We start from the raw sequence: 15,453 nt of genomic DNA, 5'->3' as shown, positions 1-15,453 counted from the left end.
GAGGTATCTTTTTTGGTGAGTTCCAGTGTCTTCCTGTCGATGATTGTCCAGCAGCTGGTTGTGATTCTGGTGTTCTCTCAAGAGGGAGTGAGAGGACGTCCTTCTACTCCACCATCTTGCTTCAGGCTCCCTCTATTATATCATTCTTATAAGCATGCTATTTGTATTATACCCTTCTGATAGCTCTTCCATTAAGCATGCTATATTTATTATACCACCAACACTTACCATCTAAGTCTTGTTATCAGTATAAACAAACAGAAGGAAACTCCCACTAAAATAAAAACAGCCGCCTGACGCAATTGGAGCCGCTTCATCTTTTAACTGCAAACCTGAATGTGAAAATGTTTGTTTAATCAGCAATTCCTATAAATTTTGTTCTAACAGATGGGGAGCCAACAACAGTATGTTTGCCAACCTACACCAATTTGATTTTGAATAGTTCCTGATCCTTACCAACTGCATCCCCCCCACTCCTGTCTGCCAAAGCCAAAGAACTCATTTGAAACAAAAAAATTGGGTAGGAGTTTCTGAATATTTGAGAGAAGTAGTTATCTCTATAGTTTGACATGCTTCTCTGCCAATGGGAATTGGTGGCAATAGGCATCACTGATTAGGACATAATTAGGATGAAGAATCAGGAAGACCCTAAAGAATGAGTACTCTGTCTGGACAGAGAAGACACACATATTGAGTTTAATCAAGGAGAGTTGTTTAGGGGGAAGAAAAAAAAACCAATACTTTGGGAATGACAATGAAAACTAGGGCATTAAGTATAGTCAGTAAGCCATAGCTATAATCTAAAGCACCTGTTGATGCCTGAGATAATAGGCCACCTGCCCAAAGCAAAAAAAAAAAAAAAAAAAAAAAAAATGGGTGTCTTATAAGAAAGAAAAATGGAAGAGGTCAGTCCTAAGAGGCTGCTTAGCATTTGAGAGAGAGTGATTTGAATAGTTGGTGTGTAAAGAAATTAAAAAGTAAACTGCTTGCTCAGAGTCTTACAGAATTAGATGAAGAGCTGGCACTTGCCCAAAGTCACCTCAGCTCTTTGTATGGTATTCTTTCCATGGCTCGTGCTGTTTCTCCATACTGTAGGCCTAATTCTGCCTTTCCCAACAGGAAAACCAATCGGAGGCACACATGGATTAAGGATTACAAACTTCCCCTCCCCGTAATGGTCATTGGTTCCCCTCATCACCCCAGGGAAGGTAATCTCAATATTCACTAAACATATCCCTCTTGTCAAATGTTGCTGGTTCACATAGTCATCCCAGATGTCAGTCAGGGTCACCCTGTCCTTTGACATACACAAATACTTGCTTGAAATGGATTCACACCTTCCATTCAGTCTGATGGGAAATCCAAAACGCTCTTATAATTTCTGCAAATTCACCAGGATTTTTATTTTTAGGCTTGTTTCAAATTCTGGTTTCTTGATTCCATTTGCTCTCTCTTGCCCTTACCTCCTGTGGCTATTGTCTTCTCTTGATCCCATACCAACACAGGAGAGGAATCCAGCCCATTTCTCTAACTTGCCACAAAGTAGCAGTCAGCCAGATAGATACTTGTTTGTGTAGCAGAACTAATAGCAGGAGGGGATGGAGAAAGTTTCCATTGTAGCAACACACTGCAAACTGTTTCAGTGTTAATATCTGATAAGTCTTCTTAAAATTCTTCGACAGTTTTCACTCATTACAATCTCTCATTGTACCGTATTTCTCTACAGTCATCATGTATACCACATTTCTGAGCCTCTCTCTACACCTTTTCCTCTATTCTCTGTTTACAGAGGCCACCAAAAATCAAGTCGTTTCTATGTACAGCCGCTTCAAATCTCTGATTACTTGTCCTTCTCCAAACAATGACCTGGGGTGTCCAGGAAGGAAGAGAAAATGGGAGCTCAACATTGTGACACAAAGTGGCCTAAAAAATGCATTTTTCTATGGAAAAGACCCTCTGCTCCAGAGAGAAGGGACAAGCCTCTGAAGAAAGAAATAGCCTTAAATGACGTTTTTTTATGCCCATTGTGTTTTGTTTGCTATATGCCACGCAATGAAATTCTAAGAGTCTGAGATGAGATCCTAAAACCACGATTTTTTTCCAGTCGAATAAAACAGATGGCCAGAACTTGACCTCAGTTCTCTATACAGGCATCTAACAGGGCGGGGGGTGGGGGGTGGGGGGGCGGGCCGCGGTTCAGGTTCTGAGTACATGAAAATGAATGTTTATTTGAATGAGAAAAGACGATTCCTTATAAGAGGTCTGTGCAAATGAAGGAGAAGCTTAAGTTTCATTAGCTTCTTAGTAAATCCACCTCTGAGCCTAAACAGAACCTTAATGCTATAAGTTCTTCCCCGTTCATCTAGAACTCAGCCAGGTATAAACTTATCTGTAATAGAAAGAAACCATCCCCCAAACCGGCCTGACCCAGGGCACCCAGATGCCCTATTGTACTTATAGAAAACTACTATGTATGCAACCTTGATGTTTATTAATTAAAAATAAAAATTAAATATTAACATAGTTGAGATACAACTTAATAATATTAGTGTAAGCTTCCTCCCATGCTGGCCTTGCTTTTAAAAGAATTGTTTGGTAAACAATCTTCTTGAAAAATAATAACTTAAGCAAATAGACTTTTTCTTAAAAATTGTAATTATAATCAATAATTATTAAGCTCTTAGTAAATGCTAGACATTGAGCTAAAAGCTTTTCATGCATTACTGCATTTAATCTTTACAATAACTCTTTGAGGTATGTACTATTTTTATTCTCCAATTTACAGATAAGAATATTAAGGCTGAGAGAGTTTTTATTTTTCCAAGAGCACAGAAATCAGGTCAATTCCCCAAAAAAGGGATTTTTCATGGCAGAGGTCAAATGCTAACCATTACATAATAATGTCCTTTGAGTAACAAGAAACTCAGCACCTTCCTGAGAAACCCACTTCATCTGCAGTACTCAGAGAGAGAGAGAGACAGAGACAGAGACAAAGAGACAGAGACAGAGAGAGATTTCTACATTGGGATTAAATCTGTTTTCTGATAGACTTTGTCCAATCAAATGGGGCTGTAAAGAACAAGGCTAGTCCTTAGTGTTACCCCTAAGTCTTTTTTCCTGTGGACAACCTTTCTCAGTGCTTTGCAAACTCCTCCCTAGGACATCAGCACCACGAGGGCAGAAATCTTACCTTGTTCTCTGCTGTATTTCCAGTGCTTGGAATAGTGCTTCACTCAGAGAGGGAAAGGACTGAAAAGGGCACTGTGAAGAGCACAACATCACTTGTGTGGTGTTCCTGACAAAAGGGCACAACCTGAATCTGATCATAGGGACACACCAGATAAATCTAAGATAAGGGGCGTTCTACGAAACAACTGACCTATCCTCTTCAAAATGTCAAAGTCACTAAATACAAGGAAAGACTGAAGAATTGTTCTGAATGAAAGAGACTAAAGAGACATGGCAATGACATACGATGGGTGATCTGGGATTTTCTTTTGCCTTGTGAGATATTAGTAGAATAACTGGTGAAATGTAAAAACAAAACAAATCAAATCAATAGAGTATTGTATCAATTTTAATTTCCTGATTTCGATGTGTGTGATTATACAGTATAATGTTTCTCAACCTTATTTTTTCATTGTTGTACTCTCCCCAGGAGAAAAATTAGATTAAGTGATATTTAAATTAAATTAATTTCTCCCTAATAAGAGAAATTAAATACTAAGAAATAAGATTTTGTTGAATAGGGCTGAGCTTTGGAAAGCTACAGGTCATATGTAGTATCTGTTTTTTGGGGGGTTTTTTTGGCCCATAGAATCAATGTTTGCCCCCTTGAGGGTGATATCACCCCTATTGAGAATGCATAATATAAGAGAATATCCCTGCTTTTAGAAAATACACACTAAAGTATTCATGGATAAAGGAGCATCATGTCTGCAAATGATTCTCAGCAGTTTAAAAAAAGACATAGATAAAAATTATATAAACATATATATGTGTGCACACACACATGCTTGTGTATGTGTGTGTGTATGTATGAGAAAGAGAAAGGGGGAGGGGAGAGAGAGAGAGAGAATGGAGTGGGGGCTATAAAGTCAAACATGGTAAAATATTAACATTTAGGAAATCCAATTGAAAAGTATATGGGGCATAAGGACCAATATATAGACCAATAGAATAGCATAGAGATCTCAGAAATAAACCCTTGCGTATATGGTTAATTGATTTTCAACAAGGGTGACAAGATGATTCAATGAGGAAAGGACAGTCTTCAGCAAATGATGCTGGGAAAAGTGTATATCCACATGCAGAAGAATGACGTTAGATCCTTACTTTATACCATATGCAAAATGTAAATCAAAATAAATCAAGGACCTAAGTGTAAGAGCTAAAACTATAAAACTCTTAGAAGACATAGGAAAAATCTTTGTCACATTGGATTTGGCAATGACTTCTTGGATATGCATGAGAGAAGCACAGGCAACAAAAGAGAAAATAGACAAATTGGACTTGATCAAAATTTAAAACGTTTGTGTATCAAAGGAAAATATCAAGAGTGAAAAGACAACCCACATAATGAGAGAAAGTATTTGCATAGCATATATATGATAGGGTATTGCTATCCAGAATGTGTATATGTGTGTTTATGTATGTATGTATGTATATATATATTATATATATATTTTTTTGAAAATGGGCAAAGGATTTGAATAGACATTTCTCCAAAGAAGATAAACAAATAGCCAATATAAGCACCTGAAAAGATAATCAACATCACTAGCTAGCCATTAGAAAAATGTAAAGTAAACCCACAATGAAGTACCATTTCATATCCATTAGGATGGCTAATATGTATTTTTTTAAACAATGAAAAATAACAAGTGTTGATGAGGATGTGGAGAAATTGGAACCTTTGTTTATTGTTGGTGGAAGTGTAAAATGGTGAAGCAACCGTGGAAAACAGTCTGGTGGCTCCTCAAAAAAGTTAAACATAGAATTATTGTATAATCCAGAAATTCCACTCCTAAGTATATACCTAGAAAAATGAAAACAGGGACTCAGATACTTGTACATCAATGTTCACAGCATATTCACAACAGCCAAAAGGTGGAAACAACCCAAATGTCCATCAACGATAAATGGATAATCAAAATGTTGTATGTACATACAAAGGAGTATTATTCTTCTGTAAAAAGAAATGAAATTCTGATACATGCTGCAATATGGATACAACATAAACATTGTGCTAAGTGAAATAAGTCTGACACAAAAGGACAAATATTATATGATTCCACTTATGTGAGGTACCTAGGATAGGTAAATTTATAGAGATAGAAAGTAGATAGAGGCTACCAGGGACTGGGGGAGGAAGAAATTGAGAATTATTGTTTGATGGGTACAGGGTTTCTGTTTGGAATCATGAAAAAGTTCTGGAAATGAACAGTGGTGACAATTACACAACATTGTAAATGCACTTAATATTACCAGTATATACTTAAAAGTGGATAAAATGGTAAATTTTATATTATGCATATTTTACCACAATAAATTGTTTAAAGTATATGGAAATTTTTTTACTATTCCTGCAACTTTTTGTAAGTCTGAAATTGTGTTAAAATAAAAAGTTATATGAATAAAAAGACAACCTCAGAACCTGCCAGTTTGTGACGATGTCATCACAAAAGATGGTATATTATCTCCTTTGAGAAGAGCATGTAATCCTATAGGACTAATCTCAAATGTTGCCATTAAAGAACTGCCCCTAAAAGAATTTCAAATTTGCCCCTAAAAGAATCCTGCTCCTGCCCCAGGGTGATCTTTTCCTTCTGTCCAGTTGAGCATCTCTTTCTCACTTGGGGTTCCTCTTCTACCCAGGAGTTCTACGGTGGCAGAGATTGATTTCAGTTGGCACAAATGGACTGAGGCGAGAGGGTTTTTGAGTGGCTTGACAATGCCCTCTCTATGCCCAATTGGTAAGCCGTACTCCTCAGTTTTATCTGGATATAGGAAGAGCACATTGTCTTGGTCTGGGTGCTGCAGAGCAACAGAGGCTTTAGTGACAGGTGAACTTGGTGTGTAGGATTTCTCTAGAATCAGGACAAGAAACAATGTCAACAAGAGATAAGATGAAAATTATCCTACCAACTTCATGACTCACGTTTCCCATATGTTCTATCTCCATATAGAGCTTATTGTATTTTGGAGTTTACAGAAGACTTACAAATATATGTATTTTATTTATATGTGATAGAGGAATTAAAGATCTTATGAGGTATTTTTTTCCCTAACTTACTTGTTTGGTTCCACCAACTCAATTCCAGGGAAATTTTTTAAAAGGATGATTTATTGAGGGTAATGAACAAAGGTGGTAGAACTCTATATATCCCTTTATCTCTCATACCTGGTGCCTGGACAGTACACCCTCAAAGTCAGAGAATTTTCCACATAGAGTTGAATGTGGCTGATGATAAATAAATATGGTGTTAAATTCTAAGGTTTTCCATTCTGGTTGGTGGGATCAGGCTCTGTTCCCAGCCCTGGTGATTGCTGGGTACTATTACTTTTTTCTTTTTTTAATTTTTATTGAAGTATAGTTGATTTACAATGTTGTGTTGGTTTCAAGTGTACAGCGGAGTGAATCAGTTTTACATATGCATATGCATGTGTCCACTCTTTTTTTTTTCTTTTTTAGATTCGTTTCTCATGTGGGCCATTGCAGAGTGTTGAGCAGAGTTCCTTGTGCTGTACAGCAGGTTCTTATTGGTTATCTATTTTATATATAGCAGTGTGTATATGTCAATCCCAATCTCCCAATTTATCCCTCCTCCCTTATCTCCTGATAACCATGAGTTTGCTTTCTACATTTGTGGCTCTACTTCTGTTTTGTAAATAAGTTCATTTGTATCTTTTTTTTTTAGATTCCACATATAAGTGATATCAAGTGATACTTGTCTTTCTGTGTCTGGCTTACTTCACTCAGTATGACGGTCTCTGGGTCTATCCATGTTGCTGTAAGTGGCATTATTTTGTTCTTTTTGATGGCTGAGTAATATTCCATTGTGTATATGTACCACATCTTCCTTTTTTTTTTTTTTTTAACATCTTTATTGGAGTATAATTGCTTTACAGTGTTGTGTTAGTTTCTGCTATATAACAAGGTGAATCAGCTATATGTATACATATATCCCCATATCCCCTCCCTCTTGCATCTCCCTCTCACCCTCCTTATTCCACCCCACTAGGTGGTCACAGAGCACCAAACTGATCTCCCTGTGCTATGCAGCTGCTTCCCACTAGCTATCTATTTTACATTTGGTAGTGTATATAAGTCAATGCTACTCTCTCACTGCGTCCCAGCTTACCCTTCCCCCTCCCTGTGTCTTCAAGTCCATTCTCTACCTCTGTGTCTTTATTCCTGTCCTGCCCCTAAGTTCATCAGAATCATTTTTTTTTTTTGATTTCATATATATGTGTTAGCATACAGTATTTGTTTTTCTCTTTCTGACTTACTTCACTCTGTATGACAGACTCTAGGTCCATCCACCTTACTACAAATAACTCAATTTCAGTTTTTTTTATGGTTGAGTAATATTCCATTGTATATATGTGCCACATTTTCTTTAGCCATTCATCTGTTGATGGACATTTAGGTTGCTTCCATATCCTGTCTACTGTAAATAGTGTTGCGATGAACATTGTGGTACATGACTGTTTTTTTTTTTTAATTAATTAATTAATTTATTTATTTTGGGGTGTGTTGGGTCTTTGTTTCTGTGCGAGGGCTTTCTCTAGTTGCGGCGAGTGGGGGCCACTCTTCATTGTGGTGCGCGGGCCTCTCACTGTCGTGGCCTCTCTTGTTGCGGAGCACAGGCTCCAGACGCACAGGCTCAGTATTTGTGGCTCACGGGCCTAGTTGCTCCGTGGCATGTGGGGTCTTCCCAGACCAGGGCTCGAACCCGTGTCCCCTGCATTGGCAGGCAGATTCTCAACCACTGTGCCACCAGGGAAGCCCTCATGACTGTTTTTGAATTATGGTTTCTTCAGGTTATATACCCAGTAGTGAGATTGCTGGGTCATATGGTAGTTCTATTTTTAGTTTTTTAAGGAACCGCCATACTGTTCCCCATAGTGGCTCTATCAGTTTACATTCTCACCAACAGTGCAAGAGGGTTCCCTTTTCTCCACACCCTCTCTAGCATTTATTGCTTGTAGATTTTTTGATGATGACCATTCTGAACGGTGTAAGGTGATACCTCACTGTAGTTTTGATTTGCATTTCTCTAATGATTAGTGATGTTAAGCATCCTTTCATGTGTTTGTTGGCAATCTGTATATCTTCTTTGGAGAAATGTCTATTTAGGTCTTCTGCCCATTTTTGGATTGGGTTGTTTGTTTTTTTGATATTGAGCTGCATGAGCTGCTGGTATGTTTTGGAGATTAATCCTTTGTCAGTTGCTTCATTTGCAAATATTTTCTCCCATTCTGAGGGTTGTCTTTTCGTCTTATTTATGAAATACCTGATATTTATCTTTAAAAATAAAAAAATAACAGTTGTGAAAATTTAAATTTATAACAGTAAAGTTACAAAATTGTATATCAAATACCATATATACCGTATTTTTGCCACACCATACTTGTCATAATTGTTTCCTGTCTTTTTTTTTTAAGGTAATATTTATGGATATAATCAGAAAGTCCCCACATTCTTTCCACTTCCTTACTTCCTCCTTCCTCAGAGGTAACAACACTGAGAACGTGTGTATGTTTCCTTTGCATGTTTATACATATGTAATTATAAACATATGGTATTATTTTAAATTTACATATGTATTTTGAAATTTATCCGTATTGATTGACAAAAAGATCCTAATAATCTATAGCACATCAAGATGTCTTTAGCACTTAATTAAGCCCTTGTAAGGTAAACACAGTTGGCCTTTCATATCTATGGGTTCTACATCCACAGATTTAACCAACTGCTGTTCAGAAATATTTAGAAAATAATTCCAGGAAGTTCCAAAAAGCAAACCTTGAATTTGCCATGCACCAACAACTATTTACATAGAATTTACATTGCATTAAGTATTATAGGTAATCTAGAGATGATTTAAAGTATACAGGAGGTTGTGTGTCAATAATATGCAAATACTGTACCATTTTATATAAGGAAATCAAGCATTCATGAATTCTAATATGGGGGGGATCCCCCATAGATGCTGAGGGAGTACTGTACTTGGAATCTAGCATTAATATTTTTATTTATTTTTTTTGGCTGTGCCACACAGCATGTGGGATCTTAGTTCCCCAACCAGAACCCACGTCCCCTGTATTGGAAGGCGGATTCTTAACCACTGGACAACCAGGGAAGTCCCATAATAGTTTTATATTTTTAAATTGTGTGTGTGTGTGTTTAGGCTCTAAACATCAGAAACACCAATCAAAATCATCAAAGAAATTTTTGTATATTTCTGATGTAGCAAAAAGTAGTTAAATTTCAAACTTCATTTTTTTTCAAACTTCATTTTAATGCATTTAGTTTTATCCTCAAATGAAATGTGGGATTGACAAAATGTCAATTTGAATCTGTCCATAAATTGTGTTCTTGCTTTCATAAAGTTAATTCAATAATATGAAACACATTAAATGTGGATAGGTCAAATTTGTCTTTTTAGATATGTATCACGAATATTATTAAAGGCTTTAATAAAATTAACTTACAATGTAACCTTTAATTGTAATATATTGACCTAAAGTAACATATTTTATGGAAAATAATTTATTTTATATTGTATAAATATATACCATGAAAAATAATTTTAAAAATTCCTTAGGGAATTCTTGATATGTTAATGTGCATATAGTTTAGAATTAAAGGAGAGAAGGAGAAATCAAGATTGATTTAAACCAACCTAAAATTATACAAATAAGACAAAAATTTTAAAATGCTTTAATTCTCATTGCACCATTTCTGACTCATATAATATTACTGTCCAACTAGCTGACCTGCTGTTAATCACCCAGCTAAGACTGAAAGAATCACTAAGCCCAAATCATCAACCCACAGACTCATGAACTAAATAAATGTTTATTGTTTTAAAAACTGAGTTTTGAGGTGGTTTGTTGCACAGCTTCATTAAGTAGAAATAAACTGCCACAACTAATACAGTGGCTTTTGTTGTTTGCAACCGAGAGCCTTTGATAATTTCTTTAGCTCTTCTCATCAACCTGGAAACACCCAGATTAGTTCATTCCATAAGTAGTATTAGGGCTTTTATAAATGAATCACAGTGATAAGTGCTGGAGATTAAACTGTGGGAGAAAACATACATGACCCATATGTTCTCAAATTTTAAAATCTTATAATGTGTGATGAATAATAAAGGAGAAATTGATACAGCAACTTACAAAAAAAATTTTATTGGAGACAGAGAAACACCAGGATAAAATGTTTAGATGTATTCGGGTTTGTAAATCACAGATTTAGGTCATAACATATCTGGCTTGTTCCCAGTATCTAAGCACTATTCTGTGCCCTCTCAAAATGGGTTCAGTCTATCCACCTTCACAGACACCTTCTTTGAGCTTATTTCCTAGCTGATTTCCAGATTCCAAGTGAAAGGCATCATCTTAACACCCAGCATCTAGAAGCTTCCTTACAGACAACCTGGCAACTTCATCATCAAGACCACAAGAGCTAGATCTCCACTATCTTGAAGTTCACAGCCACCTGAATCAGTAAATGTCAGTTTCTCCACGGTGATACCCCAGCCCCTAAACACAGGGGGGAAATGGTTCCTCCAGAAGCTCCACGAGGATGCCCATCTGACAGAACTAACAACAGACTGCCACAATTTCCTTACATATATTAGGTAATTAAATGTCCCTTTAGGAGGACATAGAGCCTCTTTTTCTTGTGGGGAGACATGAACAGGACAGTTCAGCAGGAAATAGAACACTTAAAAAGGAAAGGAAAGACCCTACAACTGAAGCAATAGACCAGAAAGTAAACAAATTTGTTTCCAAATTCTATCCTGGTTCAGTTAATATTTACCATTTATAGCTTTGCCTTCTGTTGCTGGAACAAAGGCTGTGCCTCTAAAAGCACAATATAAGAAGTCAAACAGTAAGCACCTTTCCATTGGTAGGACCACTGCTGTTCCTCCCACTACTCCTGAAGACCCAAGGAGCACAGGATGGAGAAGCTTCTTCTGGGTGTCCTGCTTCTCACCTTTCTCTCAGAGGGTATGACACAGAAAGGTAGGTCCTGAGCCTTGCTGGGATAAAGTTTTCTCCAAGTCCCAGGGGAACTGGAGTACAGCACATTTTGTTACTACTGGGGTTGCTGTTTGAGGAAGATGTGAATGAAGGATGTTATAAGTTATCTATTGCAGTATTACAAATCACCTTAAAATTTAGCAGCTTAAAACAACAAACATTTATTATCTCATACTTTCTGTGGGTCAGGAATCAGGGAATAGCTCGGCAGGATGATTCTGACTCAAGGTCTCTCATAAGTTTGCAGTCAATCAACCAGAGCTGTCCTCTCATCTGAAGGCTCGACTTAGGGAGGATCTGCTTCCAAGCTCATTCACATGGTTATCATCAGGATTCAGCTCTTACAGGCTGTTGGGTTGAGGGCCTCAGTTCTTCACAGGCTGTTGGCTGGAGGCTTCCCTTAGTTCCTTGCCATATGGACCTTTCTATCAAGCAGCCTATGACATGACAGCTGGCTTCTCCAACAGTGAGTGATCTAACAGAGAGAAAGGGCCCAGCCCAAAAGCACAGTCTTTCTTAAAAAACTCAAAATAGAACTACCATATGATCTAGCAATCCCATTCCTGGATATATCCAGAGAAAACTATAATTAGAAAAGATACATGTACCCCAGTGTTCATTGTAGCACTGTTTACTATAGCCAAGACATGGAAGCAGCCTAAATGTCCATTGACAGATGAATGTATAAAGACAATGTGGTATGTATATACAATGGAATATTACTCAACCATTAAAAATAATGAATACCATTTGCAGCAACATGGATGGACCTTTCTCAGACAGAGAAAGACAAATATATGATAACATTTATATGTGAAAACTAAAAAGAAATGGATACAAATGAACTTATTCACAAAACAGAAACAGACTCACAGACATAGAAAAAAAAAAAACCTTACAGCTACTAAAGGGGAAACACTGGGGGGAGGGATAAATTAGGAGTTTGGGATTAACATGTACACACTACTATATATAAAATGGATAACCAACAAGGACCTACTGCATAGCACAGGGAAATCTATTCAATACTGTGTTATAACCTATATGGGAAAAGAATCTGAAAAAGAATGGATATATGTATATGTATAACTGAATCACTTAGCTGTACACCTGAAACCAACACAACATTGTAAATCAACTATACTCCAATATAAAATAAAAACTAAATTAAAATTTTTTTAAAAAAGAAATAAAACTTGGAAGCAGCTAAAAAAAAAAAAAAAAAGCAGTCTTTTCAAAATCTCATCTTCTGTCTTCCTCAGTTCTGCTGTATTCTATTCATTAGCAGCAAGTTAGCCTACAGTCAAGGAGAGGAGAATTATTTCAGACATATTCTTAAAACCACTACAGATGCTGATGAGTAAGGACATGCCTGGCAGAAGGAAGCCCCAGGGCTAGAGAAAGGACAGCTGGCTTTTTTTTTACTACTTGGGAACACCATTACCTCTCACTTGAGAGAACAAGAAGGGATGTGCAACTTTTATTAGAAAAAGAGGTTATTACAGGTATTAGGGTGTTCGTTCTCTGATCCTTCTCAATCCTTTAGTCTGGGTCACGTGAGAGGAAATATGAAATTTTAGAAGAATCTTGGACTTTAAGTAGAGAACCAGTTTCTCCCAAACTAATTGAATTGCCTTTGTGAAGTTGCTGAACTCTGACCCGCAGTTTCTTCGTCTATGAAATGGGTATAAGGATGACATCAAACTAAAGGGAAAAATTTACTTTGTGATGCATAAGTGCTACAAAAAAGTTAGGTTTTATTAGCAGTAAAAAAGCTTTAATGTCCTGGCACTCTTTTTTTCTCCCTTTCTATTGTACCCAATAAGCCCAACCCCCGCTTCTCAAGTTTGAGACACCCACTTTTCTATCATATCACTATCAGTTATAGGTTATTCAAAACACCACTCTCTGGCTAACCAAGCTATTTTGCTTCAGGTTTGTATACTGACAAGGTCACAAACCACACATACGGTGATATTTAGATCACTGACATCTCAGAATATGATCAGCAATGGGAGAATATGGGGTGGTACATACTTTAACCATTATACTCCATGAGTCATCTGTGTTTCATTTTCTTTTTTTTTTTTTTTTTTCATTTTTTTCTCTTTGGCTGCACCACGCAGCATGTGGGATCTTAGTTTCCCAACTGGGGATGGAACCCATGCCCCTTACACTGGAAGCACAGAGTCTTAACCACTGGACCGCCAGGGAAGTACCCTGTGTTTCATTTTCTACACTGGTGTTTGCTGCTCTACCCAGATGAAACCTACAAAGAAGATGAGAGTGGGAGTTGATATAGGACATCTTTAATTCCTCTTTCTATCGGGACAACTGTAGCAAAACCTGCCTTTTAACACTAATATTTTGCTTATACTATCACTGAGATAATGCACTTACAGGCACCTTGTAAACACTGTATATACTCTATCAGGAAGCTGCCCATGATCCATAGTGAGAGCAAATCGAACAAAAGAATTGATAGAATTTTTGCCACATTGTTTTTTTTTTTTCTCCACAGATTTGAGAGGGAAGGTGTTTATTTTCCCTAAAGAATCAAACAAAGCCCATGTGTCCCTGATCCCCAGGGTGAAGAAGCCGCTGAAAAGTTTCACTCTGTGCCTGAAAGCCTCCACAGACCTCACCCGCTCTTACAGCCTCTTCTCCTACAGCACTAGGTCTACAGACAATGAGCTGCTTCTCTTTGTCGACAAAGTAGGAGAGTACAAGCTGTACATTGGGAACACCGGAGTCACTTTCAAGGTCCCCCTGTCCCCTTGTGCCTCAATCCATCTCTGTGTCAGCTGGAAGTCTGCTTCTGGGATTGCTGAACTCTGGGTGAATGGGAAGCCCGTGGGGAGGAAGGGTTTGAGGAAAGGGTACTCTTTGGGAGCAGAGGCAAGCATCATCCTGGGACAGGAGCAGGATTCCTTTGGGGGACGTTTTGATGCAAAACAATCCTTTGTTGGGAAGATCTGGGATGTGTCCTTGTGGGATCATGTGGTCCCCTTAAAGAATATGTGCTCTTCCTGTTATAATGGCAACATCTTGAATTGGCGGGCCCTGACTTATAAAGCTAGGGGCTATGTGGTGGTGAAGCCCAAGTTGTAGGTGTAAGCCTCACTCCCTTCAGACATGATTTGTGTTTAATAATAGTCACTCACACATTCTCTTTGAAATTAAATACATTGATTTCCATTTTTCTGACTCCGTTAAGATGGTGTAAACTACATTAAAGACACAAGGGCTAGGTAGACCTTTAATATACATTCTTTGTTGTTGCACACATTACATAATTTTCTGCAGCATCAAACTATAGGAACTCAGGGGAACACACTGCTTTCAGTATGGCTGTCAATCTTCTAGAGCCCTGTATAGCTGTGGGATGCCCCGTGGGGGTCCTGAGTGCAAAAAAGTTCATCAATCTATAAAAATGATGTGACTGCTGAGAGAGGCCTTTCAAGAATGGGCTACTATCATGAGCAGGACCCCCGAATAGAAAATCTCCAATGGGGCTTTCTCAGAAAGCAAGGTTGTGACTGTTACCCTTGAACCTAACCCGGAAAGGATTCAGAAGTGTTCTCAGGGAACCCAGATAAAGGCAAAGATTAACTGCCTTGGAGGCTCTTCTTCACATTCACTCTCTTGGAGGTAGATCCTCTAGGGAGACAAAGCTTATATTCCTGCACATAGTTCTCCGTAAGTATGAAGATTTCCCTTCTTGACCCTGGTACAATTAGGGAGTCCCAAGTCCTTTGTTTGACAGGCAATTTCAATGCATCCTCAGTGGGGACACTTGGACTGTCCTCAAGCAGAAGAAGGATAGTGGGTGGGAGACATGGACTAATTTCTTTTTTTCTTTTAACGTCAGCCCTTTATGGACTGGAAGACATTTGGCAAGTTCTGCCTCTTTTGAATGCCAGGACAAATCATCCTAAAGCCTTAAACTTTTCTCACAAATCAATACAATTTTCCCCTTCAGAAGGCAATAACAGTAAGAATTGGGAGACTCCCAGACTCTTGTTTAGGCAAGTGTTTAAACTCAGAGTTTGAATGAGGTACCCAACGGTTAACAGAAAATGAGTTCATCAATGTAAATAGAAATGAAGAGGGCAAAGGCAAGACACAGGCATCACCCCAGGCTCCACATAGAGATGAATGAAAATCACAGGCTAA

At 37.8% G+C, this 15,453-nt stretch overlaps 1 protein-coding gene across 1 annotated transcript; it reads left to right on the top strand.

The window, feature by feature from the left end:
- Positions 1–11,195: 11,195 nt before the first annotated feature.
- LOC133088077 (mucosal pentraxin-like) lies at positions 11,196–14,388 on the top strand. Its single transcript, XM_061185861.1, has 2 exons — positions 11,196–11,259; positions 13,799–14,388. The coding sequence occupies exons 1-2, from the start codon at positions 11,196–11,198 to the stop codon at positions 14,386–14,388; spliced, it is 654 nt and encodes a 217-aa protein (XP_061041844.1).
- The last annotated feature ends 1,065 nt before the right edge of the window (positions 14,389–15,453 follow it).

The sequence above is a fragment of the Eubalaena glacialis genome, chromosome 3, assembly GCF_028564815.1.
Source record: "Eubalaena glacialis isolate mEubGla1 chromosome 3, mEubGla1.1.hap2.+ XY, whole genome shotgun sequence".
In the NCBI taxonomy this organism is placed as follows: Eukaryota; Metazoa; Chordata; class Mammalia; order Artiodactyla; family Balaenidae; genus Eubalaena; species Eubalaena glacialis.
Note: the sequence above shows the minus strand (reverse complement) of the source record. Positions and strands in the feature narration are given on the sequence as shown.